The 20,890-nt window shown below is 38.9% G+C and overlaps 1 protein-coding gene across 1 annotated transcript in view; it reads left to right on the top strand.

Annotated features, from left to right (window-relative positions):
• Positions 1 to 11,064: 11,064 nt before the first annotated feature.
• Positions 11,065 to 20,890, top strand: part of PLCB2 (phospholipase C beta 2) — a 58,879-nt gene continuing 49,053 nt past the window's right edge. The window contains exons 1-2 of the mRNA XM_034417870.3: positions 11,065 to 11,784; positions 15,104 to 15,181. Coding sequence (XP_034273761.2) covers positions 11,701 to 11,784; positions 15,104 to 15,181 — 162 coding nt within the window. The 5' untranslated portion in view covers positions 11,065 to 11,700. The remainder of the gene's footprint in view (positions 11,785 to 15,103; positions 15,182 to 20,890) is intronic.

Below are 20,890 nucleotides of genomic sequence, written 5' to 3'. Positions count from 1 at the left end.
GATCTAAGAGGTGTCTTTTGAGTGCTTCAGGCTGATGAGGGCACGGCTACAGTACTTCCCTCTTGTCCCAAGTCAGCCTCTCCCCTTGCTATTCTTCTTGTTCCCTACAGAGCTGGATAAATTGCTTTAATTACTGTCTTGCTTTCCTCTGTTGCAAAGAAAACTCTGCAGAGGTGTGTTCTCTGTCACCGGTGTTTGAACTCAACCGGTAGGTTACTTCTTGTTACTTTTGAAATATGTTTGGGAAAGGTGTTGGACCAGTGGCTGGATTAGAGTTAGAGTGCTAGACTACTCCATCGTGTATGTGAGTATTTTTATTTATTGCCCTTCCACTTTTGTGCGAGATTGTAATAGTGTAACTGCGAAATTATCGAACCCTCTCAGGAAATGCTGCAGGTGACTCAACTCCCTTTATAATCCCTATTTGTGCTGTTGTTCTTTATAAATGCATGATTAAGCTTATGCTATGACAGTAGGGGAAGTGGAATCACACAAAGCAGCCTAAAAATACACGAGGATTGGTGTCAGACCCTCCTTACAGCTCCCTGACTGGTAGATGAAATGACGAAGAGGCTGGGAAGCAAAGAGGGATGATTCAGCCAGTCATTTTGCCCAACGCATGCTCCACATGTTATTCAGACGAACCCATTCTGCAGTGTTTAGAGAGAGATGCAGCGGAGATGGGCAGATGATTAAAGGGGCAGCAGCTTTCATACAGGGGTATTTTTTTCTGCCAACTGAAGAACTGTAGTAGAAGGAAGGAATTTAATCTTTTCTTTTCTGTAATAGAAGACCAATGGTGGTGATGCAGTTTAGAGCAATTTGAGCAACTTTAAGATGTGCAGACTGAGACATATTGCTGGCTGTGGAATTCTGGGAGTTGAAACGTTAAAAGTTACCGCCATGTGTTAAATAAATAAAAGTTACCAAGTTTGAAAAAACATTAGTTTAGAGCAGGGGTGAAATGCTCCCGGTTCAGACCGGATCGCCTGATCTGGTAGCGATGGAGGCGGGTGGTTCGGAGAACCGGTAGCAAAAATCCCTGCCCCCCACCCATGCCCAGCTAAGCCGCACAATCATCAGAGGCTTTTTTTTTACTTTTAAAAGCATTTTTTCTACAACCTCTTCAGCCGAAAAAATGCTTTTAAAAGTAAAAAAAAAAAGCCTCTGATGATCTCACGGCTCAGCTGGGATCCTCAAAGGCTTTTAAAAGAAAAAAAAAACCCTTTTTTTCTTTTAAATGCCTCTGACGGTCCAAGCTGAGTTGCCTGATTGTCAGAAGCATTTAAAAGAAAAAAAGTCTCTGCCGATCAGGCAACTCAGCTGGGATCGTCAGAGCCTTTTGAAAGCATTTTTTTACAACCTCTTCGCCAAAGAGGTTGTAGAAAAAATAGTTTTAAAAGTAAAAAAAAAAAAAATTGGCCACGCCTACCCAGTCACATTGCCCCCCACCAAGCCACGCCCACAGAACCAGTAGTAGCAAATTTTAGATTTCACCACTGGTTTAGAGCAATGCTGCACAGCACAGCAAGAGTTCCATTTTTTATTACATCTGTGCATATCTTGACATTTAACGCTTGCGATATTTAGGTTTGGGGAAACTGTGTTTATGTGGAAAAGGTGTGAGAAAAATCACTTCGGTTCAGTGTCTACATTTGTTCATCCAAAAGCTATTTGGCCATAGGAGAACACTGCAAAACATACAACAGAATTTCTGGAACCGTCAAAGGCAAATGAAAGTCTAATGTGGGATTGATGTAAGTTTTCCAAATCAACAAATTAATGTATTGGCAGAGTCCAGAAACGACTTAAGGTATTTGTGTTGCTGGAATGGAATGAATGCCTGTGTTACACATTTGCAGCTGCTTGTGCAATTTTGCAGGCTAGCCACTAGAGGTCAATATTTTATACAAGTTTAAATTTTAATTGCTTAAATCAAAATGTAGAGGGCCCGTTTGCTTGAATTTATGGCTAAGTTCCACCAGCTACCCTCAAACTGTAAGAAAAAAATCTTGTTCTAGCAACATGATATGATTCAGCACTTTGTTTTCACCCTCCCTGAATGCTACTGGATGCTGATATGGCTGAAAGAGGATATAGGGAGTAAACCTATGATACAAGGCAGGAGGTAAGATTGCAACAGGTCCCTTTCCTTTTTCTTCCTCCATGCTCTTCTGTGTTTCATACTCCCAGACTTACAGCAGCATGCAGGATTCAGGCTGCACTACTCAATAGGCCAAAGATGGACAGAGGGACAGACAGAGGGAACAACTATGGCCGTCTTATCTCTTGTCATACTGTTACAAGCATTCCCCACACAATCAAAGGGCTTCCAAATATCTAGGGCTGATTTAGGGGAGTGGAGGCACGAGGATGTGCTGAGTGGACAATGCTTCACTCTGCCCCGATCTATTCAAAAAAGGAACATTCATCGTTGACTTCAACATATCCACACCGTCCACTTTCTCTTTCTTTCTTGGTGGACATACAGAAAGGGAACAAGAAACAGAATTGATTTATGTAAGAAGGAACTATGTCTGAGTTTCGATCACCTTCAAACACAGGGAGATTTAAGCAAAGTACAGACTGGCCAATATGACTCAAAGCACAAGCATTGGCTTGAGAAAAGTAATTGCACGCTCAGTCCTTTTTTTTTTTCAGCAGCTGGGAAAAACACCTAGTTGAGTTTATTTGGTCACTCTTTGTCCAACAGGCAAATGAATAACATTCCCCCGTACATTGCACATTTCTTGCCACCAAAGCATGTTGTTGTAAATCATTGCACTTGTTAAATTAGTAACACGATTGTTAAGTGAATCTGGCTTCCCTATTGATTTTGTTTGTCAGAAGGTCACAAAAAATAACCACATGAGTCTGGGATGCTGCAGCCATCATAAATATGAGTCAGATGCCAAGCATCTGGGTTTTGATCATGTGACCATGGGGATGCTGCAGTGGCCGTATATGTAAAAAACGATAAGTCACTTTTTTCAGTGACGTTGTAACTTTAAACAATCACTAAATGAACTATTGTAAGTCGAGGACTACCTGTAGTTAGAGGGAAGATTCCTTCTGCCCACCCCCACCCCCAAAAGTGGTAGCTATGAGACTTCAGAAGCACATGCACTACTGTCTCAGTGTCAAAGTACGAGCAATGCTTTTGATAAAAAAACAGCATTATATCTACTCAACAGCATCACTGTGGGGAAGGCATCCAATGGGCCAATGTGAAGGGCCCCCTGTGAGACGGGACTAGTAAATGATAGAGGTATTGGAGAATGATGAAAACAGAGAATGTGAGTGTCAGACCTGGAAGCCATCTTTTCACCTTTGAGCCTTCAGGCCTGCCACAAGTTCTACTGTGGGAAAATGGGAGGGGGGATTGTATGGAGTGAAGATGATATGTAGCCAAAATAACATTCTTTCTAGAAAGTCAAGGCTGTGGGGTCCTGCAGCTGTGCTGAGAAGAATGAGGAGGTATCTTCTGTTTCGGAGGGTACCTGATTGGTTCATGTGATGGACATGTGGGTGAAAGGCAAGGACTTGAACTTTCTTTTGGGTGAGGAAAACCCAGAAGGTTTCAGATTCGGGTTTTCCCAGATGTGCCAATATGACATCTCTAATAAAAATCAGCTTTGAGGAAACTCAAGCCTCTGAGTTTGATTTTGTTGGGGGTGTTGCTTGGAACCCTGACAGTGAGTTCCTTGTAGCAGAGATGAGAAGTGTTGTTCCCTCTCTTTGTAAATAAAGGCCTGAAATTATCTGTTCAAGCTCTCTCCAGGCTTCATCAGGGAACAAATGCAGAGGAGATACACTCTAGTTTCTCTTCAGTCATGCAGTCACAAACACTATCTTCATTTATTTTTTCCAATTCCCTCCTACAGATGCCCTCGTCTTCTTCACAGACTCATTAAACTCTCTTTATTCCAAACACATGCAAGATCTCTCAGATTTATCTCTTCTGGCCAACAAAGATTCATCAAGTTTTCATTGAGGGCTTTGAAATCCTGAAATCTGAAACTTCCAACCAAGGCAAGCGATTGCCAAATGATGGTGTCCTGATTCTTGCATGTGCTGTGCAAGATAGGCAAATGATTAGCTTTCTATGGATTCTGTTGCTTTCCCTCTTCAGCACATCGTTATTTGGAGGGGGAAGCGTTTACCCGATACAGTGCCCCAGAAGGAATAGGGTGGGTCTGCCTTCAGATCTCTGTTTCTCTTCCCTACTTTGCTTTCTCTGCCCTTCCTCCCCCCCCCTCCACCATTCTGACAAACACTTGTTAAAAAAAAAAAGGAAGGAAGCTGAGTCACCGACAGCAGTTCTTCAGAAGGAGCACTTTTCTTGAGGATTTCTTGCTTTTTCCTATATTTCACTGTGGTGTGATTTTAATCTTGCATAAAACTGAGAAAAACCATAAACTTCCTGTAGTCGTATAGAGCTGCTGCACTAATTAGCTCGACTGACCATCAGGGATGATTTCTGCTCTGAAATTTCGTTGATATTTTTGAGTCAACTATGAATCCTGGTGATTACAGGGACATATCCATATAGTTTTCCTGGAAACAGGATTCAATATCAGTTATTTTCATAGCAAGATTTTCCTGAAATTCCATGCACTAAGTATGGCCAGAGAAGAATGAAGTGTTGTTTTCTGTTACTCTTGCAGAAAACTGTGACCTACCAATACAGGGCAGCCCTGACTCTAATCTACTGAAATGGGTTCTCCAGATTGATAAAGTAAATTGAGTTTTAATTTTAATCTATCCATAGAGTCCTCTTTTTCAGCAATCTATACCAAATAATTTCCCTAACATTTTATACACCATTATACCCACCTCTAGATTAGAAGCAAGACAGCCAACCATTAAAGAGAAGTGGCTACATTTTCCCATCCTACTCAATATGTACTCTCTGATCGATTCACAATTGGTCATCTGATTTTGCTTCCTAGGTATTGGGAGATGAAATATATTTGATTCTATACACCTTGAGGCCATCATTGGTTAGCATTCGAGTAATGGGGAAAACAGTTCTTCAGTATAGAACAGCTAATGATAATTTCACATAGTGTCACTCATAGGTTATGGAAGAGGTGAGTACAATGCCATTAAGACAAAGATAGAAAATGCAGTGGGCAAGGAGCTGTGGATAAATGTAAATGCAGATATGACCACCAACAACAGTAGAAATATAATTCAGATCCAGAAATGTAAGAGATGTTTTCCTTACATATCATCATTTTAGCCATTGTCTATCAACTGCAGGGTGAAGGCCTCTTCCGCATGTTTCCAACCAATATGATCCTGAGCTTTCTTTTGCCAACTGGGCCTATAATACTTACTGATGTCATCAATCCATCTTGTTTTAGGTCTCTTTCATGGATGCTTTTTATCAAGTGGGATCCATTCTATGACTGCCTTGGTCCACCTGCTATCACTTCTTCTTGCTACGTGACTGGCCCATTTCCTTACATATAATGTAATTATATTTAAACATATATTTAACAATTTAAAATATAACAAGGCCACAAACCTCTGTCCCCAAACAACCCTTCCTCTACCCTTAAAACAGAATAATTCTTCCTCTTAAACTTGATTGTCCTCTCCTCTCACTATGCAACCCAGCAATGTGGGTACGTGTTGAAACCAGCAACTTCATTTCATCACAAGAATCTTTCCACATATATCCACCCAACTATTAGATATTCAGAAAAATTCACAAAAGCTGCCTTAAAACAGTATATGTTTTGTCATCATGCCATTTAATAATGGCCAAAGCTACAGAGGAAAAAAAACAGAATTATTAATATCAGAAAAGCCTAGGAACTTGCTTAGAATATATCATGCCTAGTGATAAAGCAGGGGTACACAATAATATTGAGTCCAGAGGTTGTCTTTAAGTCGAAAATTGTGTCTGCAGTCAAAAATGTAGATGGGGGGCAATGCACAATCTAAATTTGATAAAATTTAAATGTAACAGATTGATCAAAATTAACACAATGACTTCAATGTATTTATCATGCCATCCTTCAATCCCATCAACAAGTTGTTCACCACCATGCAACAGCTCTGGAGGTTACAACTAAAGCTCTGAGAAGTCCCTTGTAAGTGAGGTGCCACAGGTCATGATAAAGTTCATCATATCCTTTTCCTATTCCAGTTAACTTGCAGAAATCAGTAGTTAACAGTTCCTGTATGAAATAGTTCTGATAATAGTAGGAGAACAGGATACAGGCAGATTCTTTCCATAATATCTTCTGGGAGAAATTTAATTCAGGATGCTCCTAGATGAGCTGCCCTTCAAGCTATTCAAGCACTGTCCTTTTTGCGATAAGCCACAACTGCAATAGCAAATGACATTTCATTTATGCTTTGGGTATGTATAACTTCCTTGTATGATCTGTGCATACAAGAGGGTGCTCTGGGGATGGCAAATACAATTCACCAAACATACACTTCTTTATTTGTATAGATTCTCTTCCAGGCTAAAAACCTCAGATAATGAAAGCATGGATAACTAGACCTTGAAAATAAGTACTTTTTATTTATTAGTCGCATTTATTTATTAGTCGCATTTCTATGCCGCCCAACTCCCTAGGGACTCTGGGCGGCTTACAGCAAAAAAACAATGCGAACAATATCCTGTAAACATTTTTTAAAAGAACATTAAAAACCCATACACTCCACTCCATGGCCGGGTCTTGCAAGATCGCCGTAGCGAGATCAACGGCCCCAGACCTGCCGGAAAAGCCAGGTCTTCACTGCTTTCCAGAAGGCCAATAGGGTTGGGGCGGTCTGGACCTCAGGAGGTAATTGGTTCCAGAGAGCTGGGGCAGCCACAGAGAAGGCCCTCCCCCGCAGGCCCGCCAACCAACATTGTTTAGCTGACAGGACCCGGAGGAGACCAACTCTATAGTATCTTACCAGTCGATGGGAGCTGTGCGGTAGAAGGCGGTCTCGAAGATAGCCTGGCCCTGAGCCCTGTAGGGCTTTAAAGGTAATAACCAACATCTTGAATTGCGTCCGGAGACTGATAGGGAGCCAGTGCAGCTTGCAGAGAATTGGTGTAATGTGGGTGTATCTAGGTGCACCCACAGTAGCTCGTGCGGCTGCATTCTGTGCATTATATGTGCAAAAATCTATCTGCAATTTGCATGTGTATAAAATAACTTCCCCAAGCCACCCTCTAAAAATCTACTCCAAACAGAAAAACATGCACCCCAAATCACATGTATATTAAACTTTTTACCATTGATAATAAAGCCTGGTTGCTTTTATCCATCACAAACACCCCTAAACACAAATAATGGAACTGTGAATAATGAGGACATTTGCATAATAATAGGAACAAAGATTATTATAAGATCTCTAGTGGATTCCTCAAATTGGCCTTTTCCTCCTTCACGGATTTTATCATGAAAACATAAGAATGGGTGGGAGACAATAAGAAGGTTACATATAATGCCATCTCAGTCCCTGTAAATTGAATCAAAAATTTAAAGACCCTTTTCCTTTTAATTGAAGCTGCCCCTTGCCTATTCAATGTTATTGCTGCATATCTTGCAAAGATATAATATTTAGGCTAATTAAAAGACCAAGTCTATCTCTCCATGTGTATATATGTATATATGTATATACTGGATGGATGGGTGGGTGGGTGGGTGGGTGGAGAGAGAGAGAAAGAGAGAGAGATATGATAGATATATGATAGATTTATTTATTTATTTATTTATTTATTTATTTATTTATTTATTTATTTATTTATTTATTTATTTATTTATTTATATGCCACCCTTCTCCAGAGACTCAGGGCGGCTTACAATGTGTTAAACAATAGCTGTCATACTTTTGTATATACCTGCTTAGTAGGGCTTTTGGGCCCCCCCTAAGTGGTGTTCTTTTTTATACTAAGTCAGCTTATTACCCCCACAATCTGGGTCCTCATTTTACCTACCTCGGAAGGATGGAAGGCTGAGTCAACCTTGAGCTTGGTGAGATTTGAACTCGCAATAATTGCAGGCAGCTGGCAGCTAAGAGCTACTTAACAGCACTTTAGTCTGCTGTACCACCAAGGCTCCTTAGCACCACCAAGGTTCCTTAAGATAGATAGATAGATAGATAGATAGATAGATAGATAGATAGATAGATAGACAGACAGACAGACAGACAGACAGACAGACAGACAGACAGACAGACAGACAGACAGACAATGCCATTTACCTGAAATGATAAATAGTGAAGGTTTTTTTCCAGGCTGTAATTAAATTCATACATGCATAATACTGTATGTATGACTTCGTCAGTATGTAGGAATTTCTGGTGAGAGATAGAGAAGTAGAAATAAGCCTATTTATACACAGAGACAGATGTGCTAAGCTTTCATTCTTTTTTTTAAAAAATTGTCATTAAAGTCTGACAAATCACAGGTCAAAACCTATAAGGGAAGGATTTATTGGTGCCAGGACTAGGATGCAAAAATCTGGGTGGCGTGGCCACTATATATCTTTGCTGCCATCTGTTGAGTTCTGAATTTTTGCAATTCAGATCTGGCAACCCTAGCACACGATCCCACAAAATGGGAGGAAGTTAGTGAAATGTTTGCTCTCAAGGGTAAGCACCCTCCATTTCCCCCCTTCCTTTTCAAAGCATCTGATATGTTTGAGGATTTGCATAGTGTGTAGATCACAACCACAGGTAGTCAAATAGCAACTGTTTTCCATAGGAGGAAATGATTCTTAATCTCAGTTTATGTACATGGAAATATTTTGACAGCAAGTTGGCTTCTAGAGCAAGCCTTCTGTCTGATGTATTCAAAGTAGGCTCAGTGATTGCCATTTTTACAAGCTCATTCCAGTTTAGTTTGTAACTTTCTTATGAATATTATCTCTCTCTCTTTCATATTTTCATTGCTAAAAATGTTAACTTCATAGATTTTGAAGAAACACTCAAATCATCTCTGCTTCATGCCACTTCTATCCAATTTTCTATTTTAAAATTTTTAATGTAAATGAGAGAGAGATTTCCCACTGCTCAATCATCTTCTAAAGTAAAAGTATTTTTTTTTCTTTTGCTGCATGAAAAACTCCCTAGAATTAATTCGAGCTGTGTGCAGATTTCAGACAGCCATTGCAGAATAATCCAGGGAGATTGCAGAGCTAAAGGCTTCAAAGCATAACTGGTAAACTACATTAAACCATTGTTTAGTTAACCATGATATACTAAGTAGACCATATCTGGTCCACTTTACATAATGTACTGAAGCATAAACTCAGTTTACCAACTATGTTGGGGATCTCTTTGCATGGCTAACCCTGTCTACTTCTCCCATTGGCAAGCAGTCCCAGCTCCGGGCATGAAATGGAGATCAGCTATCTTCAACAACCTTTCAACTGCAACAAAGGATTTGCTGGCTTATGATTTTATTTTATTGTATTTCAGAATAACCAAATAACGGAATGACAGAGTTGGAAGGGACCTTTGAGGTCTTCTAGTCCAACCCCTGCTCAGGCAGGAAGCCCTATGCCCCTGATGGCGAACCTGTGGCATGTGTGTCAGAGGTGACACGCAGCATCCTCGCTGTGGGCACACGAGCTCTTCTCCCAGCTCAGCTCTGCCGCATGCGCCCATGCTTCCTGCTGGCCAGCTGATCTTTGGGTCTCTGCCGCGCATGCATGGAGGGGCAGGGTGCATGTGGGGTCCACGCACGCATCCGGGGGCGCATGAGCATGGGGCAGGGCTCACATGGGGGACCGCATGCACATTGCATTTTGGGGGTTCAGGCACGCATGTGCACATTCGTGAGTGCACACACCCACTTTGGGCACTCGGTCCGGAAAAGGTTAGCCATCACTGCCCTATTCCATTTCAGACAAATGGTTGTCCAATCTCTTTTTAAAAACTTCCAGTATTGGAGAACCCACAACTTCTGGAGGCAAGTTGTTCCACTGATTAATTGTTCTAACTGTGAGGAAATTTCTCCATAGTTCTCTCCTTGATTAGCTTCTCTCCTTGATTAGGTTCCATCCATTGCTTTTTGTCCTGCCTTCAGGTGCCTCTTCTTTGTGGCAACCTCTTAGATCAATGATGGCTAACCTTTTTGCTGTTGTGTGCCAAAAGTGGGGGGAGCACGGGGGGGGTCATACACACATGTGCCTACACCCATAATGCAATGCCCCCCGCGTGTCCTGCCCCCCATGCATGCACGCACCCCCTCACACTCCCCCTCCCTTGCGCATGCATGCATGTGCCCCCCCACGCATGCGTCACGTCCTCACGTGAGAGACCCAAACATCAGATTGCCAGCAGGAGGCATGCACAGATGCGCGGTGGAGCTGAGCTGGGCGATGGCTCACGTGCCAGCAGAGAGGGCTCCGTGTGCCATCTGTGGCACGCGTGCCATAGGTTCGCCATCACAGGAATAGGGCTTCCTGCCTGAGCAGAATTGAGCCGGGGTTGGGTTGGACTAGAAGACCTCCAAGGTCTCTTCAAACTCTGTTATTCTGTTAAATTAAATTCATGAAGGTTCAAGACCCTGTTATGAGATGTAAGCTAACATTTTAAAATAGCTCACCCTATCCTTCTGTGCTTGAATGATACAGGACAAGTAGAACTAGCTTCTAAAGAAATAACAACAATAGTATATTTTATAGGGAAATTGTGTTAGGGATATGGAGTATAGGGATTTGGGAAGTTCTTCTCTTTCATCTAATATAGTGAGGAGCCATGGTGACACAGTGGTTAGAATGCAGTATTGCATTCTGCCCACAGCCTGGAATTTGATCCTAAGGGGCTCAAAGTTGACTCAGCCTTCTATCCTTCCAAAGTCAGTAAAATGAGGACCCAGATTATTGGGGGCAATATGCTGACACTGTAAACCACTGTAAATAATCTGGGAGTGCTGTAAAGCACTATGGAGTGGTATATAAGTCTAAGTGCTATTGCTATAATGTTTCTCAAACTTAGCAACTTTAAAAATATATTGACTTTCAACACTCAGAATTCTTCAGCCAGTCCATACATCTTAAAGTTGCCAAGTTTGAGAAGCACTGAACAGGCAAGCAGTAGCTACACTTTGTGAAGAGGCCACAGTTAATAAAGGAAGGGAACAATGATAACTCAGTTTCTCAAAGAAAAACAGAGCAGCCAGTTAACTAAGTATCTTGGCTTTTTTCAGTGTCATACTCTCTGGATATATTGGACCTACAAATTCTCTAATTCCCTGCGTACTGAGAAGAGCTGTCCGAATTCCCTGCCATAATGTTTAACGTTGAGAAATGAATAAGAAGTCTCAGAAAGGAAAGGAATGTTGAAATAATTTCTGCATTGCTGAAGAGAGAAGCAGAAGCTTTGATGAGGAAGTTGAGAGCAGGAAACCCTCGCTAGTTGGTTTCTTTTTTGCAGTTGATGGTTCCTGTTGATCACGTCTGTCTACCTAGCCCGCCGTTTCTGGATTTTTCAGCGTTTACCTGTCTGCTTTAGAAAAACCATCGTTTGCCTATGCAGATCAGGAGCTCAACGTTTGTCTCTGGAAACCACCCTAGGCATTTTCCCTGCCTATAAAGCATGTTGGTTCCTGAAATAATAGTGAGCACCATGTGAGGAGAAGCTCCAAAAGGCAGAAAGGAGGCAGAGGCAAAGGAAGAGGAAGAGAAGAGAGAGACACCCCCCCGCCCAACCATCTGCGGGTGGTGGAATGCCACAATGTCAGTGCTTACTCCTATCCTGACCCCTTCTAAGGTGGAGAAGTACATGACTGAAGGTGAACGCTTTATCAAATGGGATGACGTAAGTACCATGGCAATTCTCGCTTTGATATGAACATGGGAGAAAAACCATTTGGAGGCTCTGGATCACGTGCCTGGTGTTACACATACATGGTGTAATGAACATCCATGATTGTGGGTTAAGGTGGCTTTGTGTCTTAGCAAATTGAGGACAATCTCTGGTTCCAATTTTGCCTGTTTCAGGAAGGCAGAGCAGCAGGGCCTTTAATAGCTCCTAGAAAGGGGCTGAGATGATATACAGTACAATACAAATGTATCTCTGGATTGATGAATTGCTTCCTTTTGTATCACCCTGACAGAGAGATTAAGAGATTTTTGGTGGAGGCCTTTTAATAAGTAAATTTCTTTCTATGTAATACTGAAATGTGGTCATATCAATCTGTGGTGATGTGTATTACTCAGCATCCCAATTTACTAGTTCCTTAATAATGCAACTTGTAAAATTAAGATTAACTGCAGTTTTCAAATACTTCACAAAATTTGGCAGAAAGCACACAAAAGGATCCTATTGATATCCATCATGGCTTTAGGTGAAATGGAAAAAGCTCTATGTTTAAATGGTAATAACTAAAGTCTGTCTGTCAACAAGGAATCCATTGTGGCTCTTCGTATTTCTGCAGATTCCAAGGTCGCAGAATGTTCATTTTGCAGAAAGTATCAATAAGAAAAAAATATATTGCCGCATCCTTTGATTAGTAAAAAATATTGCCTTTTGCAAAACAAATAGAACACATATGTCCAATAATCATTCATTGGCATCTGGAATAATATATAATAAATTTTCCAATTTCTTAATATATTTCTTTTTGTCTCTTCACTCTCCAAACTTGATAAACAATCAAATCCCAGTATTTTCGTAAATAAGTCAATATTACATTCACATCTTCAACATTTAAATGTAGTCCCATGAATCTACCAGTGTACTTTAATACACATTTCCAAAAGGGTAATAAATTATCAATATTTTCTACCAGTCACATACTCTTCATAGTATAATAGGTTAGCTGTGGAGTAACACAAAGCAGTATATGATGGAAGTAAAGCATGCATGATAATCAATAGAATGCTGAGTGAATTGTTTAACACTATACAGGGAATAGAAAAGGGGATGGAATCTCGGTTGTTTAATGTATGCATGAATAAATATATAAGGAATGCATGTGTGAACATAAGACATATGCTTGTTGCAAATGTGAATGTGTGTGTGCCTTTTTATGAAGACTATGTCATTTTGCTGGCTGAGAACCCAAATGCTTTGCACAGTATATTATCTAGATTGCATAATGCAATGAAAAGGATGGCTTGGATAAGATATAGCCATGTGATGGTAAATGTTTTAAAGTTATGCACCTGTAACGAAGAATTAGCTAGTTGATGAATTTGTATATATATATATATTGGTAGAATGTTGTCTAAAGATGGAAAAATGGCTGGAGAAATTTTAAGACATGCAATATTTGTAGAATGATCGTGAGCAGTATATGGTCTGTGGCAAATAATAAATGTTTGATAATGTTGATAGCAGGGATGAGGACTGAATGCAAAAGAAATACAAGAAAAAAGAGCAAGTTGGTAGGAAAACTAAAAATATTATGGTTGGATGGAGTCCAAAAAGAGAGGCGAGAAATGTAAATTACACACCCACACAAATATGAATTGATGTTTAGATATGATAACATGCTAAAGGCTAGCTTACAAGGATAGAAAACTTTGGGAAGCTATAATGAATGTTTTTGTGTAAACTAGATTTAGCTACGTTAGCTGTTTCCTTTTCTCCCCTGCCTTTTATTTCCTTTACTTAACTGCTCACTTTTTTTCCTCCTGTGCTTTGCATAAGATTGCTAAATTCTGGCATAGTTGTCCTTAGCGTACTTTCTACTAAAAAGAGAATTGCCACGAAAGAGGGCAGAAGAGGGCAGACTTGCACAAAGGCTTACATCTGCTGACGGAGTGTAAAGATGCAATTTTAGAAACGATGATTATAATTTGTACAGAAATACAGCACATCTTATCATAGTGGGTAAAGAGTGTTACCAATATCAAGTGCTGGATATTCCAATGTGTTATGACTGTGGATGGCAACTTCTCAATGTTTGCTCTTCCATCTTAATGCTTTCCTATCAATAAACTTGACTCAGACTGAACAGCCCTTGAAATTAAGAATACATTCTTAAAAGCAGAGGGCTGTCTTCTTCTAAAGAGAGACACTCTATTCTAAAATGATTAAATGGCCACACTTAATAATCAAGAAGATGCGAGCAGTATACAAGAATGTAACTAAATATAACATCTCCTTTTTTTCTTCAAGCTTCTTGAGAATGATCATTGCTCAGTAATGAGGAAGCTGAAGCAGTATATTTTATCTCTCTATCTCTATTTATATCTGTTTTAGATATTGTATTAAAATTGCTATCAGTAGCAGTGTCCAAATTGGGAACAAGTGCATCGAAATTAGCTAGGTTATTTGTTACCCCCTCATGGACTAGCTTTGCAAACATTTTATTGATTTTATTAATTAAATGTATATGCCACTCATCTCACTCTGCAAAATGACTCTGGGCAGCCTACAATTAAACTCATAAATGTAATAATACAATATAAAACATTAAATAAGCAAGCAAAAAGCAAGATGGATATGATGGTAGCATTGTCCCTGTTAATCCACCACACCAGTTTGGGTTTTATTGCTTAGATTCAAGTTGGAACAAGCTGTCACTTGGACATAAACTGTTGTAACAATCCTATCTTTTGCAAATGTCCACTGTAAATTTTTCTTTGGATTAAATGCCATCTCAGCCTTTCATATTGAAGCAGATCAGTGCAAATCTCCTCATGGCATTTATACTATGTGGTACAATGACAATACCTATGTTAGAAGATGAAAGGTATATTCTGAATTAAGACAATTTTAGAGTTTCAGCTAATGCTGAATAAAGTTGTTAACATGGAACAAGTCGGGAACTGACCTCAGCAGTACTGGAAATCTTATAATTGGTTTCTTAACGTCCATTTGAAGTTACGATGGACCCACTGGGGGCTAGATATGACCTGGATTCAGAGTTCTGACAGTTGGGGGGCCCCATGTTTACGTTTTGAGCTCTGTAAATTTTGATCACATGACCATGGGGATGCTGCAACAGTGTGCAACGTAAGTGTGAAAAATGGTCATAAGTCACATTTCAGTGCCATTGTAACTTTGAATGGTCACTAAACAAATGGTTGTCAGTTGAGGGCTATTTGTATTCATTTTCTTTGTTTCTTATCTCAATAAAAAAATGTATAAATTAAGATTTTTTAACTTTGCATCTTTTTCCTCCCAGGAATCTGCAAATGCACACCCTGTCATTCTACGGGTGGATCCAAAAGGATTTTATCTTTATTGGACTTTTCAAAATAAGGTAGGTCCTGACCGCCAGAAGCCACGGTATACACCATGGTATACAGTAAATGTTTTCAGAAACAAATCACACTCCTAACATATATCATAGCTGTTCTCTAAACTATGATCTGAAAATCATCAGCAGACTGCATAATCTGTGCTGGAGATTTTAATTTAAGATCCTCAGATTGGGAAAAAAAAATATTCTTAAAATTGGAAGGCATTATAAGGCATATATATTAGAAATATTTGGCATTGTTAGAATCCAAAATGAGGAAAATCCTTTTTTAATAAGTACATTAAAATTGCTTTGGATTAGATATATTTTTAGTCCTTCTGTTTTGGTGGATCAGTAGGCCTTGTTACAATCACAGACCATACTCTAGGGACTCTGACTGTGAATTTTAGCAATTACAGTTCAGCTAATTTTAGATGGCATTTTAACATTTGTCTCTTAAGAGATTAACATTTTGCAGAATAATTGAAATTAAAAAAAAAAAATTGGAGTTCTACCAAGTTGTTAAGTCACTGCGGTAAGCATAAGATATCTATCAGGAGGACCCATTATTGCTTTCATTTTAGCAAAAAGGAGATTTAGAGACTCTAATTTTGAACAATTAGAAAATAAGATTAAAAATTCATTTTTGTTATATGCTAGAAACAACACAGACAGCTCACATCAAACATCTAAAACAACAAAATTTAGGGGGATTCTATGCTCAGAACAATTTGAATACCCCAAAATGTTTCAGCCAGAAGTATTGGTAATCTGGAGAAGCTGTAAATTTTTGGCATTATTATTTGATACAACAAAAATAATGAAATTTTATATCTGGAATTCAGACCAATGATGGATAGATATTTTGTGAGCCAGGCTCTATCAATTATCAGTTTTATTATATTTTTATTATATTATATTTATAGTCAGGTACATCAAGTAAGCAACCCTTAACTAAAAAGCAAGGAAGTAACAATTTCCTGGGAAATATTGAAATGGAAAAGTTTTTTTTAGATAGGAAAAATAAAAATTACAAGAAATCTCAGAGATGTTGTAATCCATGAAACTGAGGAGAACTCTGAAACAAATGGTGTTTCAGTTGCATGGTCGGGAACTCTTATAGTCTAATTGGAACTGATGTTGGTGGAGGCCTATAGTCAATCATTTAATACTTCTAAATTCCCTGTATGGTTTTATGATGCTTATATTACAGTAATATTAAAGCCTGAGAAAGACCCCACAGGATTACAGGGAATGGACTAATATCTTTGCTTAATGCGGACACTAAACACTAGACGGGTTTCAGAAAATAATACCATTTATAATTCAGCCATCGTATTCTGGATTTATAAAAAAAATAGATAAGCATCTGCTTGGTGATTGTTATTATAGATATCATCAGTGGTAAAATGCAATTTTTTTTACTACCGGTTCTGTGGGCATGGCTTGGTGGACGTGGCTTGATGGGCATGGCAGGGGAAGGATACTGCAAAATCTCTATTTCCACCACACTCCAGGGTAAGGATACTGCAAAATCCCCATTCCCTCCCCACTCTGGGACCAGCCAGAGGTGGTATTTGCCCATTTTCCAAACTACTCAAAATTTCCACTATCGGTTCTTCAGAACCTGTCAGAACCTGCTGGATTTCACCCCTGGATATCATGACAGATACTTTGGAATCAGGTGTTCTAATTTCATTGGGTGCTGGAAGGGCCTTTGACATGGTTCAGGCTGAATTCATAACATGTTTTCTAGGAAGATATGGATTTCCACTATCTTTTGTGTATTGAGCTATAATTACATATTGGCACCCAGTGGCAAGATTTTTTACAAATGCATTTATCTTTCAACCTATGAAGTTACAATGTGGCACTCAGCAAGGATATCACCTATGTTTCTTAATCTTTAATATGGTTTTTGAACCGTTGGCTTTTCTTATTTGTCTCCAGAAAATAAAAGTGTAGTGGCATTTGATACTGAATATAAATTGTTTTTATATACTGATTATATTATAGCTGTTCTTGATAATCATGCAATGTTGTCAACAAAACTTATAGCATTATGGTTTATATTCTGGTATGACTGGAACACATTTAGTTTGTTGCTTTTGGAATTTACTATAATATTTATATATAATATCTACTGACTCTATAAAATACATATGTTTACACTTAGCCCTCGACATACAACACAATTGGAGTTGGAATTTGTAATGGTTATAACTTCAAAAACAGGTCATAAATCACTTTTCCAGAGGCAGTCATAACATTGACAGTCATTAAACAAATGGTCATAAGTTGACAGCTACCTCTATATCTTTCTCAAAGTATATCAAATATGTTATTTTATTTTCTTCCATTGAATCATGTCCAATTCTTGGAGATTGTCTAGGAAAATCCCTGCAGTTTTCTTGCTAAGGTTTTTCAGAAATGATTTGCCATTGCCTCAAATATATCCAAATGTATAGATACAACTTTAATAGATAAGTTAAAATTCCCATTAAGTCTTTGTGGGGCAAGATTAATGTTATAAAAATGGATATTAGATAGATTAATGTATATTCTAGAGCAGGGGTGTCAAACTCACAACAGTGTCACGTGACGTATCAGGACTTCTTTCCCCTTCGTTAAACCGGGCATGGGCGTGACCAGCACGTGATGCATCCAGCTCATGGGCCAGGAGATGGCCAGCCCTGTTCTAGGGGGATTCCAATATTAATTCATATTAGATATTTTACACAGATAAATAAGTTGATGAGAAAATATTTATGGGAAGCTAAAGCCCCTTGAACAGCCTTAACTAAATTGAGGTTACTTTATGATGATAGCAACTTTAACATACTAGATTTTCAACTACATCACTGGGGTTTTATTTTAATTTCTGCATGTGTTGGAAGAAGAGTTTTTATGATTATTCTTCTCTCTGGGCCTATTTGGATAGCAAGCATGTAACACTTCTTGGCAGGGGCCAGGTATACTTAATAGGGATTTTGACTTTCAGCCTTGAAAAATGCCAGGCACATTTTTTAAAAACTTAATGCATAAAAGATTATGTTATGATCCAAAAATTGCATGAGGCTTTGGCACTGTGTAATTAACCCACATGTGAAAATAGCGAGGAAGATGTTTTACTGGGATTCTTGGCCTAAACAAGGGGTCAACACTTTAAATCAGTTGATTACTAATGTCTGTTTTAAGGAATTTGAGAGATTGCATATTAAATATGATTTATCTATATTATTTGCTTAGCAATTGAAATGTGCATTAAATAGCATGATCCGAATATTCTAGCACCCACTGAGGTGCCTGCAATTTTAGGATCCCTGAGAGATATAGACTTAACTGGAAAGCAACAACTTTTTAACTATGTGGTCTTCTCTTCTCTAGCTATAGCCTTATTTTTGTTTCATATCACTACATACATCAATTCAGTTTTGCGAATAAATATTGCCATTTAGGATCTTAAGGACTTTTATCTCATGAAGAGCTTTGCTGTATCAGATCTAGGGGCCAGCAAAGAAGATAATTTTATATAACTTGAAAGAAGCTTACCATTCAGATTTTAAAGAATGGATCCTGGGTATGAGTTTATTGTTTTTTGTTTTTTGTTTAAATCTGCATGTATTAAATATAAGAAGTTGATGCAATATGTTTCTCTATGGTCTGGATTTAACACTAGGCTTAAGTACTGTAGTTATTATGTGGGCTTTTTCTGTTAATAAAGGGTTTTCTGGTCATATTTAGTTTAGTTTAGTTTAGTATTTCCCTTTTGCACTATATTCTCAGTATCTTTCATTCTTGTTGCATTTGTTTGTATTCTATATTTAAAAAATATTTTTTTTAAAGGAAGCATGTATATATATATATATATATATATATATATATATATATATATATATATATATATATATATATATATATATATATTCTTTTAATTCATAGGTTCAAATGTATAATACTTTTTTAGTCAGGGTTTTTTCCTATGTAGATCAAGTTGTTTATATGGCCATAGTGGGGTGATATCTCAAATCACCACTTTCAGGCTTTGTCAGACATCTTGTGTTGTTTGTTCTGAGACTTATGGGAGACTGGGATAGCACTATTTCTGTCTTTTTGGACTTCATATATATATGATGTGGTGATTAGATAATAACTGTGCTGGACTAGTAATAATGCATAGGAAAGGGATTCAATTATTTCGCAGTTCAAAGAAAAACCGCACAAAAACAGAGCTGACAAGTTTGCATAATATTTTACTTGCTTACTATTGCTTTCTAGCAGAAAGTCAGAGACTGTGGTTTGCAGTGACTTCCTTCTCTGCAGTAACTAACGCTTGAGAATTAGTCCACATGTGAAGTATGCACTATTTGTTGAGCATATAGTGGTAGCTGGGAAAGTGTTAAATCTTAGAATTGCAAAATAAAATTCTGGAACAGATCCACCTGAATGTTCATCTCACTTAATATTTTGTTTATCAGACCCTGGACACCTGGATAATTTTAGGTCCTGATCATAGTTACATTATCTTGTCTTTTTAGATGGTCATGAATCTTGTTGTTGTTTTTGGTTTTTGGTTTGCTGCTTTTTGCAACACATCCCTGTAGCTGCCTCTCCAAAATCTTTAGAGGTATAAAAATGTTTGCCAGTTCTGTTTTTTTAAAAAATAAATAAATAAATAATTCAAAAGGTGCAGTTTTTCATTTTGAACTCATGACTACAACTCTAGAAATATTATTACTTATTATTATTTATTTTATTAGTTTGATTTATATGCTGCCCTTCTCCGGAGACTCAGGGCGTCTTACAATGCTTTTAAGCAATAGCCTTCATACTTTTGTATATACCTGCTTAGTAGGGCTTTCGGGCCCTCGTAAGCGGTGTTCTATTTTATACAAAGTCAGCTTACTGCCCCCACAAACCGGGTCCTCATTTTATCTACCTCGGAAGGATGGAAGGCTGAGTCAACCTTGAGCCTGGTGAGAATTGAACTCGCAGTAATTGCAGGCAGCTGGCAGCTAAATACTACTTTAACAGTAGTTTAGTCCACTATGCCACCAGGCTCTTATCTTAAATAAAATAAAACTCTTGTCTATTGGAACCACAAGTGGCCAATGCTTCTTTGTTTTCCCCATCTCACTATCTTCTAAATCAGGGGTGTCAAACTCTAGGTCTGGGGGCCAGATTCGGCTCATTGGGTGCTTAGATCTGGCCCACGGGGAAACAGGGAAACGTAAAGGACTGGCCCACAGGGCCTCTGCTAGTAAAAATGGGGCTGGGGGGGCACGCATTTTTGCTGGCAGAGGGCTATCAAAACAAACTAAAAACAAAACAAAAGGAGAAATGTTTCCACTTTTGCATTTGAGCATGCAAGAAGGGCCAGGAAAGGAGAAAGGGAAAGAGGAAAGACAAAGAAAAAGAAGGGAAGATGGGAAGAGAGCATGGAAGAAAAAAGAAGGAAAGAGGGGAAGGAAGAATAAAAGAGAATGAAGAGGGAAGGAAAAAGAAGAAAAGGGAGGGAGGGAGGGAGGGAGGGAGGGAGGGAGGAAGGAAGGAAGGAAGGAAGGAAGGAAGGAAGGAAGGAAGGAAGGAAGGGGATTATAATGAGAGTGAGTGAGGGTCTCAGGGAAGTCCTGCCTTAGCACTTGGCCACCACAGCTGCCCCTGACACGAGTTCTATGTCATGCCCACCATGGCCACACCTTGGCATGCCTCATGCTCCCTCCCTCAGCC

This window comes from Pantherophis guttatus, chromosome 1, assembly GCF_059756535.1.
Source record: "Pantherophis guttatus breed Tessera chromosome 1, ASM5975653v1, whole genome shotgun sequence".
In the NCBI taxonomy this organism is placed as follows: domain Eukaryota; kingdom Metazoa; phylum Chordata; class Lepidosauria; order Squamata; family Colubridae; genus Pantherophis; species Pantherophis guttatus.
The sequence above is the reverse complement of the archived record's forward strand: the minus strand, read 5'-3'. Positions and strand labels throughout refer to the sequence as shown.